Source organism: Hemitrygon akajei, chromosome 21 (genome assembly GCF_048418815.1).
Source record: "Hemitrygon akajei chromosome 21, sHemAka1.3, whole genome shotgun sequence".
NCBI classification, from domain to species: domain Eukaryota; kingdom Metazoa; phylum Chordata; class Chondrichthyes; order Myliobatiformes; family Dasyatidae; genus Hemitrygon; species Hemitrygon akajei.
The window spans coordinates 57422873-57437348 of record NC_133144.1 but is presented as its reverse complement, the minus strand read 5'-3'; the positions used below and the strand labels follow the sequence as shown (position 1 = coordinate 57437348).

General features: G+C 41.0%; 1 protein-coding gene across 1 annotated transcript in view; it reads right to left on the bottom strand.

Annotated features, from left to right (window-relative positions):
• LOC140714329 (sorbitol dehydrogenase-like) overlaps window positions 1–14476 on the bottom strand; it is a 55635-nt gene that overhangs the window by 33379 nt on the left and 7780 nt on the right. The window contains exons 2-6 of the mRNA XM_073025491.1: window positions 13917–13988; window positions 12613–12646; window positions 11391–11555; window positions 3493–3652; window positions 90–208 (exon numbers count right to left, since the gene is read on the bottom strand). Coding sequence (XP_072881592.1) covers window positions 90–208; window positions 3493–3652; window positions 11391–11555; window positions 12613–12646; window positions 13917–13973 — 535 coding nt within the window. The 5' untranslated portion in view covers window positions 13974–13988. The remainder of the gene's footprint in view (window positions 1–89; window positions 209–3492; window positions 3653–11390; window positions 11556–12612; window positions 12647–13916; window positions 13989–14476) is intronic.

The following is a 14476-nucleotide window of genomic DNA, read 5'->3' as shown; positions in this document are numbered from 1 at the left end:
TTATCAGGCACAGCTGTGTATTGAAACACCAAGGTTAATTACACTAAAACACACAATATTAGCATTTCCCATCACAAGCAACTTCTTACCAGCTCCACAAATGAAAACCGTTTTGCCAATTTTCACTTCTCCTCTGTGACAGGCATGAATCCCAACAGAAAGTGGCTCAACCAAAGCACCCTCTTCAAAACTCAATGAGTCAGGAATCCTGAAAGACAGTATACATAACAAGCATGGAACAACATTGTTAATAATTATTAAACCATCCATTAACCATCTGTCTGTTCAAGAAGAACAAACCCAGATATTAATTTTCTTCTCTTTAGATTTCCTGCCCTAATCAGGGATGTGGCCAGTGACACCAAGATTGGGGCATAATGGACAGCAAAGAAGCCTTACAACTGGATCAAGACCAGCTGGAAAAGCGGGCAGATGGAATTTAATGTAGGCAAGTGAGAGATGTTGCACATTGGGAGGACCAGCCAGGGGTATGGCACGGAGGAGCTCGGTGGAACCAAGGGATCCGGGAATATAGATCGATAGTTCTTTGAAAGTGGCATCACAGGTAGGTAGGCCCAGAAAGCGATGTTTTGGCACAATGGCCTTCATAAATCAAAGTATTGACTACAGAAGTTGGGATGTTATGTTGAAGTTGTATATAGTATTGGTAAGGCCAAATTTAGAAGATTAGAACATTAGAAAGTTTTTGACAAGGACAGGCCATTTGGCCCAACAAAGCCTGCCAAATTGCTTTTCACATAATGTGTTGAAATAACTATTAAGTTTAGATATGAAAGTCTCTAAGGTACTACTCTCAACTACACAACTAGGTAGTTTGTTCCATGTATCCACAGCTTGCTGTATACAGAAATGCTTCCTGTGTTAATCTGAAATCTCCCCTTAACCAGTCTCCACCCAGGACCCTGTGTCCTTAATGATGGATTAATTTTGAAGTAGCAGATGGCATCTACCTAAATTATACCCTTAATGACTCTGAGCACTTCTATCATGTCTCCTCTCATTCCACATCTACTTAGGCTAAAAAGATTTAGTTCTTTCGATCTTTCTTCATTGCTCATACCCTGCAGATCTGGAATGAGTCTAGTCGCTCTTCTCTGGACTCTCTCCAGTGCCTTCACATGCTTCACACAATATGGAGACCAAAAATTGTACACAGCAATCAAGGTGTGGTCTCACAAGCTAATTATACAGAAGGAGAATGTCTCCTGACTTGAACTCCACTGAACGCATCATTCTACCAGCCTTCCTAATCGCTTCTATGCATCATCTAGATGCTGATACTAAGTCTACCAGGACAGCAAATCCTTCTCATACAGTGCACTTTCTAACTCAAGACCTCCCCCCCCCATTGTATACTAATATCTAATATTTCTACTTCCTATATGTAATAATTTACATTTACTGACATTAAATTTCATCTGCCATTTATCTGCCCACATCTGGATTTTGTTTAGATATAATTGTATTGATTCTGCTGCCTTAATTTATCAACCTGTCTCCATAATTTTGTGTCATCAGCAAACTTTACTAGTTTATTTGTTATGTACTTATCCAAATCATTAATGTAAATTAAAAACAGCAGGCGCCCCAAAACCGATCCATGTGGAACACCACTTTTAACATCTTCAAGGTGGGAAAATCATCCTCTCACTATAACTGATTGTTTTGTACTTTTGAGCCAATTCTGCATTCAATCGCACATCTTACCATGAATCCCTACCTCTAGTAATTTGACTATTAACCTCTCATGGGCAATGTTCCCTCTAATTATTAGTAGTCTGTGTGCGCAAAAAATCTTATGTTGTGCAATTGAATGCACACATGGCACAGTTTACGTAGGTTTACAAAATATTTGACATAAAATTGCACAGAATAACAACAAGATAACATACATATTTAAGTCAGTTATTTTAAAATTTAGCTAAAAGATTATTTTCAATAAGTATTATTAATTACTACATTATTTTAGGGAACTAACCTTTTGTGCGCACATTAATTTCCTTTGTACACTGGTTGAAAAATGTGTGTGCGCATGCACGCGCACAGCTTAGAGGGAACATAGCTCATGGGTACCTTGTCAAAAGTCTTCTAAAAGTCCAAGTAAAAAAGATTAGTATCTTAAAGAGATGTTCTTGTATTCTGATGTCCTGGACTCTTGCAGTATTGGAATATTTTTGAGTGGAAGAACTTCCAATTGAGTGGAAAGCAGGTAGAGGTGAAAGAACAGGGACTGTTGTCCTTGGAATACAAAAGGCTAAGGGATGATCTAATAATTTTAAATGACATGTTTTAGATAAAATAGATAGCAAAAATGTTTCCTTCCTGTTAGGAAGGTTAGTAATCAGAGGATAAAGGTTTCAGACTTAAATAACTGGCAGGCAAACTGAAGTAAATAAGGAAATATTATTTATTTATCACAGTGAATTGTTGTAACTTCACCATCACTGCCTGAAAGTGTTGAGGAAATTTGTTTAACAGTGTTATAAAGAGTGATGCGCATAAATAAATTGCTGTACTCTGGATAAAAATTAGGGAACTGGCACCTTTAAAGAGCCAACATTGTAGCATTGTGTAAAATAGTCTCTTTCTGTGCTGCACAATGGGGAATTATGTTTCTTAGAACATGGGAAGTTAAGGGGTTACCTGATAGAGGTACATAAGATTACAAAGGGCACAGGCAGTGTGAAAGCACATAGTCTTTTTCCCAGGAATATCTACTGAATTCAAGAGGGTATAGATTTAAGACGAGCGGTGAGAGACATCAAGGGCAACTTCTTCATGCAAAGGATGGTGCATATTTGGAATGAGCTGCCATAAAGAGCATTTGAGGCATGTATATTAGCAATATTTTAAAACCATCTCGATAAGTACATGGATAGGAGGGGATTAAAGGGCAATTTGATGGTCTTTTTTTAATGACTTCTATTGTGTTTCTTCATTTTGTGGCTGACTGTAAGGTGACAAATTTCAAGGGTGTATAAAATATACCTACTTTATAATAAATGTACTTTGAAACTTAAATGCCAACAGATATGACCTGCTCAATGGGCAACGGAGTTGGCATTGAAGAGTTGGACTAAAGGACCTGCTTCCATGCTGTATTAATCTAATTCATCATTAGCAAGTGCATAAGGAACTCAGGGAGCATCTGTGGAGAGAAATGGACAGCTAATATTTTGGATTGAGATTCTTTATCTGGACGAGAAGATAGAGGGGAGATTTCAGCAACTACAGTCTCTGCCATCTCCATCACAGCAACAGTATTCATTAATATCAAACAATATTTTGGAATCTTAGATAAAAAATTTATTTTGAAAGTAAGACAGAGGAGCCCAGTAGGTCAGGCAGTATCTATGGAAGGAATAAAGAGTTGACACCTCTGGCTATAACCCTTCATCAGGATTTCATTTGCAACACTGCTTTATCTAAGATTTCAAAACAGTCAACATCGCGGTAGTTTGAGAAACTAACTTGAAGCAGTAGTTGGCATTGTGGGCTAAGTACTGGCACATAGCTCCATTACTTGGAGGAATTCCAGTGCGGTGTTCTGATAATGCCAAGTTGTAGCGTCCAGATTTCACCAACTCATCATCCTTTATGGGAAAACTAGGTTCAACAGCAACTCTGTCACCTGTAATAAAGGAAGACAATGATCTTTGATGTATACTCAGTGGCTACTTTATTAGGTACAATCAGCCAATCATATGGCAGCAGCACATGCAGACATGGTCAAAAGGTTTAGTTGTTGTTCAAACTAACCATCAGAATGGGGAAGAAAAGTGATCTAAGTGACTTTGACAATGAAATGATTGTTGTTGCCAGGCAGGGTGGTTTGATTATCTCAGAAACTACTGATCATGTGTGGTCTCTAGAGCACGGTATAAGGATCACTAGTGAAGTCAAGCACAGAAATCACAGAGTTTTTGGCAACTCAAACAAAACAAGAGATTTATTACAGAAAATAACCAGCTAAACTATAAAGAGATCAGAGTTTTGAAGAACTGAAATCTCTCATGATACACAGAAGAACTCGGTCTGAGTTTTACCAGAGAAGAATCCACAATGACCGAGCAAAGAGTGGTTGGCATGCCCCTAAAATATACCCTGGAGCAAGTAGGAATTCAGGATCAATCACACAACATAGGTATCCAGACAAAGCAATAATCCCCAAAGCCAACAACTACAATGTAAAACATTGAAAATATCTTGCTAATTAAATTATCTCAAATTGAATAAAAGGGATAAATACAAAAAGAGCTTAAAAATCCCCATAATACCAAATGAGACACCTGCAAAACAAAGGGAAAAACCAGAGCTAGTCCAAAGACAAACAATTAGACATAGAAGGTAAACAATCCAAGGAACACTGCATGGACATGAGGTGACACAGCCGGAAGTGGTAGCGCATGTCGGCACAAATGATGTCAGGAAGAAGAGGAAAGAAATTCTGCAGCGTAACTTCAGAGAACTTGGAAGAAGGCTGAAAAGCAGGACCTCCAGGGTGGTTATCTCTGGTTTGCTTCCAGTTCCTCGTGCTGGTGAGGGCAGGAACAGGGAGATAGGGGATCTGAATGTGTGGCTGAGGAGCTGGTGCGGGAGAAGCAGGGATTTAGATTCTTAGACCACTGGGATCTGTTTTGGGGTAAGGATGCAATGTACAAAAGGGACAGGTTGCACCTTAACAGGCGGGGGACCAGCATTCTGGCAGGCAGGTTTGCCATTGCTACACAGGTGTGTTTAAACTAAGTAGTGGGGTGGGGGGGGGGGGGGAAGGAGATGAACTGGAAATATAAGGATGGAGTTAAAGGGAAAGAGAGAATAAGAAAAATTAAGAAAGACAACAGAATTAACGGGGCAGAAAGCTCAGGAAGGGGTCGGAGAGTATAGCCAAGTGCAATAGGAATCAATGTGAAAGGTGAGGGGAGTAATAGAATAGAAGTATTATATATGAATGCATGAAGTACAAGAGATAAAGTGGATGAGCTTGAGGCTCAGTTGGAAATTGGCAAGTATGATGTTGCAGGAATAACAGAGTCATGGCTTCAAGAGGACCAGGGCTGAGAAATGAATATTCAAGGGTATACGTCCTATCGAAAGGACAGATAGGTGGGCAGAGGGGGTGGGGTGGCTCTGATGGTGAGGAATGAAATTCAGTCCCTTGCATGGGGGGACATAGAATCAGGAGATGTAGAGTCAGTATAGATAGAACTGAGAAATTGTAAGGGCAAAAAGACCCTCATGGAAGTTATCTACAGGCCCCCAAACAGTACCCTGGATATAGGGTGCAAGTTGAATCAAGAGTTAAAATTGGCATGTTGCAAAGGTAATGCTACGGTTGTTATGGGGGATTTCAACATGCAGGTAGACTGGGAAAATCAGGTTGGTACTGGACTCCAAGAAAGGGAGTTTGTGGAGTGCCTCCGAGATGGATTCTTAAAGCAGATTGTACTGGAGCCTACCAGGGAGAAGGCAATTCTGGATTTAGTGTTGTGTAATGAACCGGATTTGATAAAGAAACTCAAGGTAAAGGAGCCATTAGGAGGTAGTAACCATAATATGGTAAGTTTTAATCTACAATTTGAGAGGGAGAAGGGAAAATCGGAAGTGTCAGTATTACAGCTTAACAAAGGGGACTATGGAGCCATGAGGGAGGAGCTGGCCAAAGTTGACTGGAAGGATACCCTAGCAGGGATGACAATGGAACAACAATGGCAGGTATTTCTGGGAATAATACTGAAGGTGCAGGATCAGTTCATACCAAAGAGGCAAAAAGATCCTAAGGGGAGTAAGGGGTAACCGTGGCTGACAAGGGAAGTCAAGGACAGTACAAAAATAAAAGAGTAGAAGTATAACATAGCAAAGCTGTGCAGGAAGCCAGAGGATTGGGAAACTTTTAAAGAGCAACAGAAGATAACTGAAAAGGCAATACAGGGAGAAAAGATGAGCTATGAAGGTAAGCTAGCCAAGAATATAAAGGAGGATAGTAAAAGCTTCTTTAGGTATGTGAAGAGGAAAAAATTAGTTAAGACCAAAGTTGGGCCCTTGAAGACAGAAACCAGTGAATTTATTATGGGGAACAAGGAAATGGCAGATGAGTTGAACAGGTACTTTGGATCTGTCTTCACTAGGGAAGACACAAACAATCTCCCAGATGTAACAGTGGCCAGAGGACCTATGGTAACGGAGGAACAGAAGGAAATTCACATTAGGCAGAAAATGGTGTTGGGTAGACTGATGGGACTGAAAGCTAATAAGTCCCCAGGGCCTGATGGTCTGCATCCCAGGGTACTTAAGGAGGTGACTCTAGAAATCGTGGATGCGTTGGTAATCATTTTCCAATGTTCTATAGATTCAGGATCAGTTCCTGTGGATTTGAGGGTAGCTAATGTTATCTCACTTTTTAAGAAAGGAGAGAGAGAGAAAACAGGGAATTATAGACCAGTTAGTCTGACATCAGTGGTGGGGAAGATGCTGGAGTCAATTATAAAAGTTGAAATAGCAGCACATTTGGATAGCAGTAACAGGATCAGCCTGAGTCAGCATGGATTTACGAAGGGGAAATCATGCTTGAATAATCTTCTGGAATTTTTTGAGGATGTAACTATGAAAATGGACAAGGGAGAGCCAATGGATGTAGTGTACCTGGACTTTCAGAAAGCCTTTGATAAGGTCCCACATAGGAGATTAATGGGCAAAATTAGAGCACATAGTATTGGAGGTAGGGTACTGACATGGATAGAAAATTGGTTGGCAGACAGGAAGCAAAGAGTGGGGATTAACAGGTCCCTTTCAGAATGGCAGGCAGTGACTAGTGGGGTACCACAAGGCTCGGTGCTGGGACCACAGCTATTTACAAAATACATTAATGATTTAGATGAAGGAATTAAAAGTATCATTAGCAAATTTGCAGATGACACAAAGCTGGGTGGCAGCGTGAAATGTGAGGAGGATGTTATGAGAGTGCAGGGTGACTTGGACAGGTTGGGTGAGTGGGCAGATGCAGTTTATTGTGGATAAATGTGAGGTTATCCACTTTGGTGGCAGGAACAGGAAAGCAGTTTACTATCTGAATGGTGTCAAGTTAGGAATAGGGGAAGTACAATGAGCTCTAGGTGTCCTTGTTCATTAGTCACTGAAAGTAAGCATGCAGGTACAGCAGGCAGTGAAGAAAGTTAATGGCACGTTGGCCTTCATAACAAGGGGAGTTGAGTATAGGAGCAAAGAGGTCCTTCTGCAATTGTACAGGGCTCTGGTGAGACCACATCTGGAGTATTGTGTGCAGTTTTGATTCCGAATTTGTGGAAGGACATTCTTGTTATTGAGGGAGTGCAGTGTAGGTTCACGAGGTTAATTCCTGGGATGGCGGGACTGTCATATGTTGAAAGATTGGAGTGACTGGGCTTGTATACACTGGAATTTAGAAAAAGATGAGAGGGGATCTGATTGAAACATATAAGATTATTAAGGGATTGGACACGCTAGAGGCAGGAAACATGTTCCCAATGTTGGGGGAGCCCAGAACCAGAGGCCACAATTTAAGAATAAGGGGTAGGCCATTTAGAATGGAGTTGAGGAAAATCTTTTTCACCCAGAGAGTTTTGGATCTGTGGAATGCTCTGCCTCAGAAGGCAGTGGAGGTCAATTCTCTGGATGCTTTCAAGAAAGAGTTAGATAGAGCTCTTAAAGATAGCGGAGTCAAGGGATATGGGGAGAAGGCAGGAACAGGGTACTGATTGTGGATGATCAGCCATGATCACATTGAATGGTGATGCTGGCTTGAAGGGCCAAATGGCCTACTCCTGCATCTATTGTCTATTGTTTATTATTGACACAGGGAAAATACAATCCACATACTAACTGTGTGCTTTCTGTAACTGGAAACTAACATTAAAGATTAGCTTCATTTGTCATATATACATTAAAGCACTGAAACATACAGTGACATCAAATCAAATCAGTGAGGATTGTGCTGGGGTCATCCAGCAAACATCACTGTTCTTCAGGCGCCAACACACAACTTACTCACCTTAACCATGTCTTTGGAATGTCAAGGAAAACTGCAGCACCAGGGCAAATCCAATGCAGTCGTAGGGAATATGTACAAACTCTTTACAGGTATCGGTGGGATTTGAACCCCAGTTGATGATCGCTGCTACTGTAAAGTGATTACAGTAATCACTATACTACTGCGCAGCACTGTGTTCTCAGAAATTGATCATGTTAGTAGTGTGTATTTTCTACTAATTATAATGTTGGTACTGCTGTTTGACTGGTATAGGCAAGATCTCCAAAAAGCCTATTCTTCAAAATTGTAAATATTAGCAACATTCTTGGACCTAACACTAAACATCAGCTTTATTTGTCATATATGCATCAAAACACTGAAACATACAGTTTACGTTCTACAGAAGTGTTCATGCCTGAAAGCCGTGGGACTACCAGCCCTATCTTCTTTAAGGGGGTTTCTTCTTTTATGTTACTGCTAAGGCTACTAAAATGGCATCTTTGTTATGTTAACTGGTGAGAGAGTGCTTTCTCTCACAGCTTGTTTGGATTATAATTACTGATAATGAGAATTGTATTCATTTGTTAACCAATTGGGATAGATGTTATTCTTTCTTGTGGATCTGTAAACTAGTGTTGCGTGGGCTTTTGAGAGGCAGAGAAGACGTGATGTTGTAAGCTGGGCGACGGAATGGACCCCGAGTGGGGGTCCGAGGCCCAGGGTCTTCGGCAAGGAGAGGAGATGAGGACAGATTCGTGTGGAGCGTCTGGTCGACCACCGTTGTTGGTCCCAGGCAGCGGGTCGAGGAGGTCTGAGGGGATCAAATGGTGGCAAGAAGACTTTTTTAACTGAGCTTCAATGGTTGTGCACAAAGTGGTTGGACTTTGATAAGTTTGGCACCTTTTACTTTTCCTTTTATATTGTATCTCTATTAAGTACATAGTTCCAGTAAGATCTATAAAGTGAAATCATTTAAATCGCATATGGTGTACTGTCTGTTATTTGGCTTGGTGGGGACATCACACAGCATCATCACAAGCTGATTGCCCAATTTGGCGGGGCCAAAGGCCACTCCCCCTAGACGAAAGCGAGCTGAGCGAGCCTGAGGCTTACCGGGGGCGTCACTTCTTTAAGAATCAGTTGAGTTTTTGATGCTTACATAGTACTACCTGAACTTCCTAGGGTTAGATCTGTGTTCCCTGAACCAAGCTATTTTCTGTATGCAGATTTAAACCTATCTATTTCGCAATGTCACCTACACTCAATGGACAATTAATTAGATACATCTACACACCTGCTCATTAATGCAAGTCAGTTAATCATGTGGTAGCAACTCATGTGGACGGGCTACAGCAGCAGAAGACCACAAATAGGAGGTACCTAATGAAGTGGCCACTGAGTGTATCTCATATAAAGCTAACCTTCTTGGTATAGGGGATTCACTGGTTAGGGGAACTGACAAGAGATTCTGTGAACAAGAATGAGATTCCCATATGGTATGTTGCCTCCCAAGAGCTAGGGTCAGAGATGCCTTGGATCGAGTACACAGCATTTTTATGGGGGTGTCAGGTGAGAAGCCATAGGTCATGGAACGCTTTGATACCAATGACACAGGCAAGAAGAATAACAAGGTCTTGCAAAGTGAGTTCAGGGAGTTAGGTACTAAATTAAAAGACAGGATCTCCAGGGTGGTGATCTCGGTGTTGCTACCCATGCAACCTGCTAGTGAGGCAAGAAAGCAATTTAACAAGTAGCTAAGTTGATGGTGCAGGAGGAGAGTTTCAGATTTTTGGATCATTGATCTCTTCCAGGGCAGGTGGAACCTACACAAATGGGACAGTTTGCACTTGAACTGGAGGATGATCAGTTTAGCCTGGACCCACATATTGATGCAGCTACACAGAAGGCATGCCAGTGACTATACTTCATTAGGAGTTTGAAGAATTTGGTATGTCACTATAGACACTCACAAATTTCTACTGATGTGCTGTGGATAGCATTCTGACTGTATACATCACCATCTGGTAGATGGTGGGGTGGTGCCACTACTGCACAGGATCAGAGTAAGCTGAAGAGAGTTGTAAACTTAGTCAGCTCCATCATGGGCACTAGCCTTCGTAATATTCAGAATATTTTCAAGGAGCGATGCCTCAGAAAGATGGCGTCCATTATTAAGGACCCCCATCACCCAGGTCATGCCTTTTTCTGAAGAAGGAGTTACGGAAGCCTGAAAGCACCCACTCGATTCAGAAACAGCTTCTTCCCCTCTGCTATCAGATTTCTGAATAGACATTCAACACATTAACTCTACCTTACTACTTTTTTAAATTTCTATTTTTGCACTACTTATTGACTTTAACTTTATATATATATATATTTAATATTTATTTATTTTTGACTGTAATTCATCATTTTTTTCCTATTATTATGTAATGCATTGTACTGCTGCTTCAAAGAAATTTCATGACATATGCCAGTGATATTACATCAGATTTTGATTCTGATTCCCTGTGGGAATGTGCCACCTTGCAAAACAGGTATAGGCAGTTAAGATCAAGTGAGGCATTTGAGAAGTATAGGAAATGTAAGAGAACACTTAAGAAAGAAATCAGGAGAGCTAAAGGAGGACAGGACGTTGCTCTGGCAAACAAGGTGAAGGAGAATCCCAAAGGCTTCTATAGCTATATTGAGAGCAAAAGGATAGCAAAGGATAAAATAGGTCCCTTTGAAGATCAGCGTGTCAAATATACATAAAGCTAAAAGAGATGGGGTAATCATAATTTTTTAGCATATGTATTTACTAAGGAGAGAGATGGAGAGTCTATGCAGGCTTTTTTCCCTTCAGGATGGGTGAGACTAGAACTAGAGGTCATTGGTTTAGGATGAAAGGTGAAAAATTTAAGGGGAATCTGAAGGGAACTTCTTCACTCAGAGGATGGTGAGAGTGTGGAATGATCTTGCAGCTGAAGTGATGGATGTGGGTGAGTTAAGAGAAGTCTGGGCAAGGATACAGAGCAGAGGGGTATGGAGGGCAATGGTCCAGGCACAGATAGATGGAAATAGGCCAAAGACCAGGTCAAAATGGACTAGGTGGATCAAAGGTTTTCTTTCTATGCTGTAGCGCTCAATGACTCTGTACACAATTTCCTTTCTTAAAAGGGGCCATAGATTCTGCTTTCACCATTTCTTCGGACAGTATATACCATGTCTTAACCGCTGCTTGAAAAAAGTTTCAATCTATGCATCTTTTTGTTATTGATGGTCCTGCCGGTTGAAAATCCCACAAAATGTTGAACCTCCTTTAGATGTCACCTCCCCCCTTGCACCAGTTTCACTGAAAGCTGTAGAATACTTCACAGCTAACCTGCTTTGAGATGTTCAACTCCAGAGCCGACTTTGACAACGGTGCCTGAGAATTCGTGACCTAGAATCACTGGCTTGTTGATGTCAAAGCCTACAATTCTTCCGTATTCCCAGAATTTCAAGTCCGTACCACAGATTCCAACAGAATTAATCTTTAGCAGAACCTCTGAAAGTAAGATATAACCACAGATGAAATAATGAAATGTTTTCTGATTCCGAGCATCTCTTGGTCTCAGGTTTCTACTTCAGCTGTACATTATCGCAGGCTTAACTCTCAACAGGGTGCTTAACTTGTTTTTTCTGCAAATCCAGTAATGACTTCATACTTATAGAACATAGAACATTATAGCACAGTACAAACCCTTCAGCCCACGATGTTGTGCTGATCTTTTAACCTATTCCAAAATTAATCAAACCCTTCCCTTCCATGCAGCCCTCCAATTTAATTTCATCTATGTGCCTATCTAAGAGTCTCTTAAATGCCTTTAATGTATCTGCTTTTAGCATCACCCCTGGCAGAGTGTTCCATGCATCCACAACTCTCTGTGTAAAAAGTCTACCCTTGACAACCTCCCATTACTTTCTGCCAAACAGGTTAAAGTTACACCCTCTTGTATCAACCATTTCTGCCTTCAAAAATAATCTCTGGCTATCCACCCAACCTATGCTTCTTGAAATCTTGTACACTTCTATCAAGTCGCCTCTCATCCTCCTTTGCTCTAAAGCCTTATCTTCGCTCAACCTGTCTTCAGAAGACATGCCCTCTATTCCAGTTAGCAGCTGCACCCTCTTTAAATGTTCCACATTCTTCCTATAATGAGGTGACCAGAACTGAACACAATAATCCAAGTGTGGTCCAACCAGTTTTATAAAGCTGTAACCTTGCCTTGCAGCTCTTGAATTCCGTCCCCTGGTGAATGAAAGGCAGTATACCATGCACCTTCTAAACAACCCTATCAACTCAGTAAGTTTCTACACTTACAGAGAAATTGTATGTTAACTGGCAACTGAGATAGGTTGCTATACATCTCAATTCCTCATCATAGATTGCAATGTGTTGTGGGGTTTTATATCTAAAGTACAAGTATTCAACTAAAATATACTGTAAGAATTGCTTTCAACCATATTTTCTTTTCTTTAAAACGTGTTTAAAATACATCCTCCCATCTGAAAATACTTAATTGGTATATAGCAATGAAAATGGATAATGTTAAACAATTTACCATTAGATTTGGGTTCTGTAACTGGTCGATTCTCCTGTGGAGAAATAATGAGATCTTCATTAGTCAAGGTTTAATCTCTTACAGATGTGACAAAGAGCAGATATAGTGTAGTGGAACTTGTTTCTGGGGTAGTAAACAAGCCCGGCTGCAGTTCTTGGCCAACACACACAAAATGCTAGAGGAACTCAGCAGGTCAGGTTTCTTCTATGGAGGCAATGAATAAACAGTCAATGTTTTGGACTAGAAAGGAAGGGGACAGAGGAGAGGAGGTTGTTGGGTGGCATGAGCAGATTGTCCATCACCTTCCTCTGATGCTCCTCCTCTTTCCCTTTCTCCCATAGTCCAGTGTCCTCGCCTATCAGGTTCCTTTTTCTTTAGCTCTTTAGTTCTTCCACCTATCACTTCCCAGCTTCTTACTTCACTCCCCCTCCCCCACCCTCACCTGGTCTCATTTATCACCCGCTGGCTTATACTCCTCCTCTCCCCTGACATTCTTATTCAGGCCTCGGCCCACTTCCTTTCTAATCCTGATTAAAGGGTCTTAGCCCGAAACACTGACTGTTTATTCATCTCTATAGATGCTGCTCAACCCGAGTTCCTCTTGCATTTTGTGTGTGTTCCTTTAGGTTTCCAACATCTGCCCAATCTCTTGTGTCTCATTCAATGTATGGTCTTATTGACATCCATGGAAATGACAAACAAACAGGACTAGTAATGACCAAGCATGGTTCATACTCAATAATAACCCAGAGTACAAGATATATAAAATAATTCAGAAACAAGGGTAGAAATGGTAGAAACAATTATACACAACTCACCTGTCTCAGTTCCAACCTACTGCTTGATCTCCCAAATATCTGCATCATTTCAACGTTCCAACCTACTCATTTGGGAGTATGTCATGTCCCAATTTATTGCATTTACAGAATGGAAGCAACACATAGGGCCCAAATGGTTGTGATGTCAATATCTCACTTCATCCTATCAGCATCCCCTTTTACTCTTCACATCTTTTTGAAAATTTTTATTTGTAGGTACTGGTGATCTCTAATAAGAACAAGAAAAAATTATGCAGATATTCAGGAAATCAGGCAGCCTCTATGGAGAGAGAATATTTTAGCATTGCAAGTTGGTCTTGTGTGAAACCTTGAGCAACACACCCACACACAATGCTGGAAGAACTCAGCAAATCAGGCAGCATCTCTGGAGGGGAATAAATAGTCGGTGATTCGGGCCAAGACCTTTAATCAGAAAACTCTTCATCAGGGTTTTTCAATGTAGTGAATAAAACAGAAAAATGTTACCAGTCTTAAATCTCTAGGCGCGTGGAGCACAGCCGACAGATTCTCTCGATGTGACATCTCCAGCTTTACAGTCTGAAATGAAGCATAGTTAACAGTCTCACATAATACACCCATTTCAAAATTGGTCAAAAAACAATTTTTTAGCTGTTCTATCAATATTATTAAGTATAGTCTGTATTTAAAGTCTCTGCTGTTCTAGTTACTAGAACAAGCTGTCTTATTGTCAGATACACAAAGACATGTACACATGATAAATTAGCTGCAGCATCAGCATGGAACCATAGCCCCTCCCTGTCTGAGTCCAGAGCAGCACTCAGCCTACAGAGCTTTCCCTATGGGGAAAAGGGCTGCAGTTGTCTTGGGTGAAAAATGGGGGGCAGAAACCTCCTAGGTTGAGGAGAAGCCCCAACATGATGACAGGGACCTTAGCCAGGACTAAGATGGAGAAGAAGTGAGTGGAGAGGAGGAGGAGGAGAATGGGGTTTTCTGATGATTGGATGGAGGAGGTTTGACCAAGATTTGAGAGCCATATGCAGGCCTTTAGCCAGTTCCTGACTGAA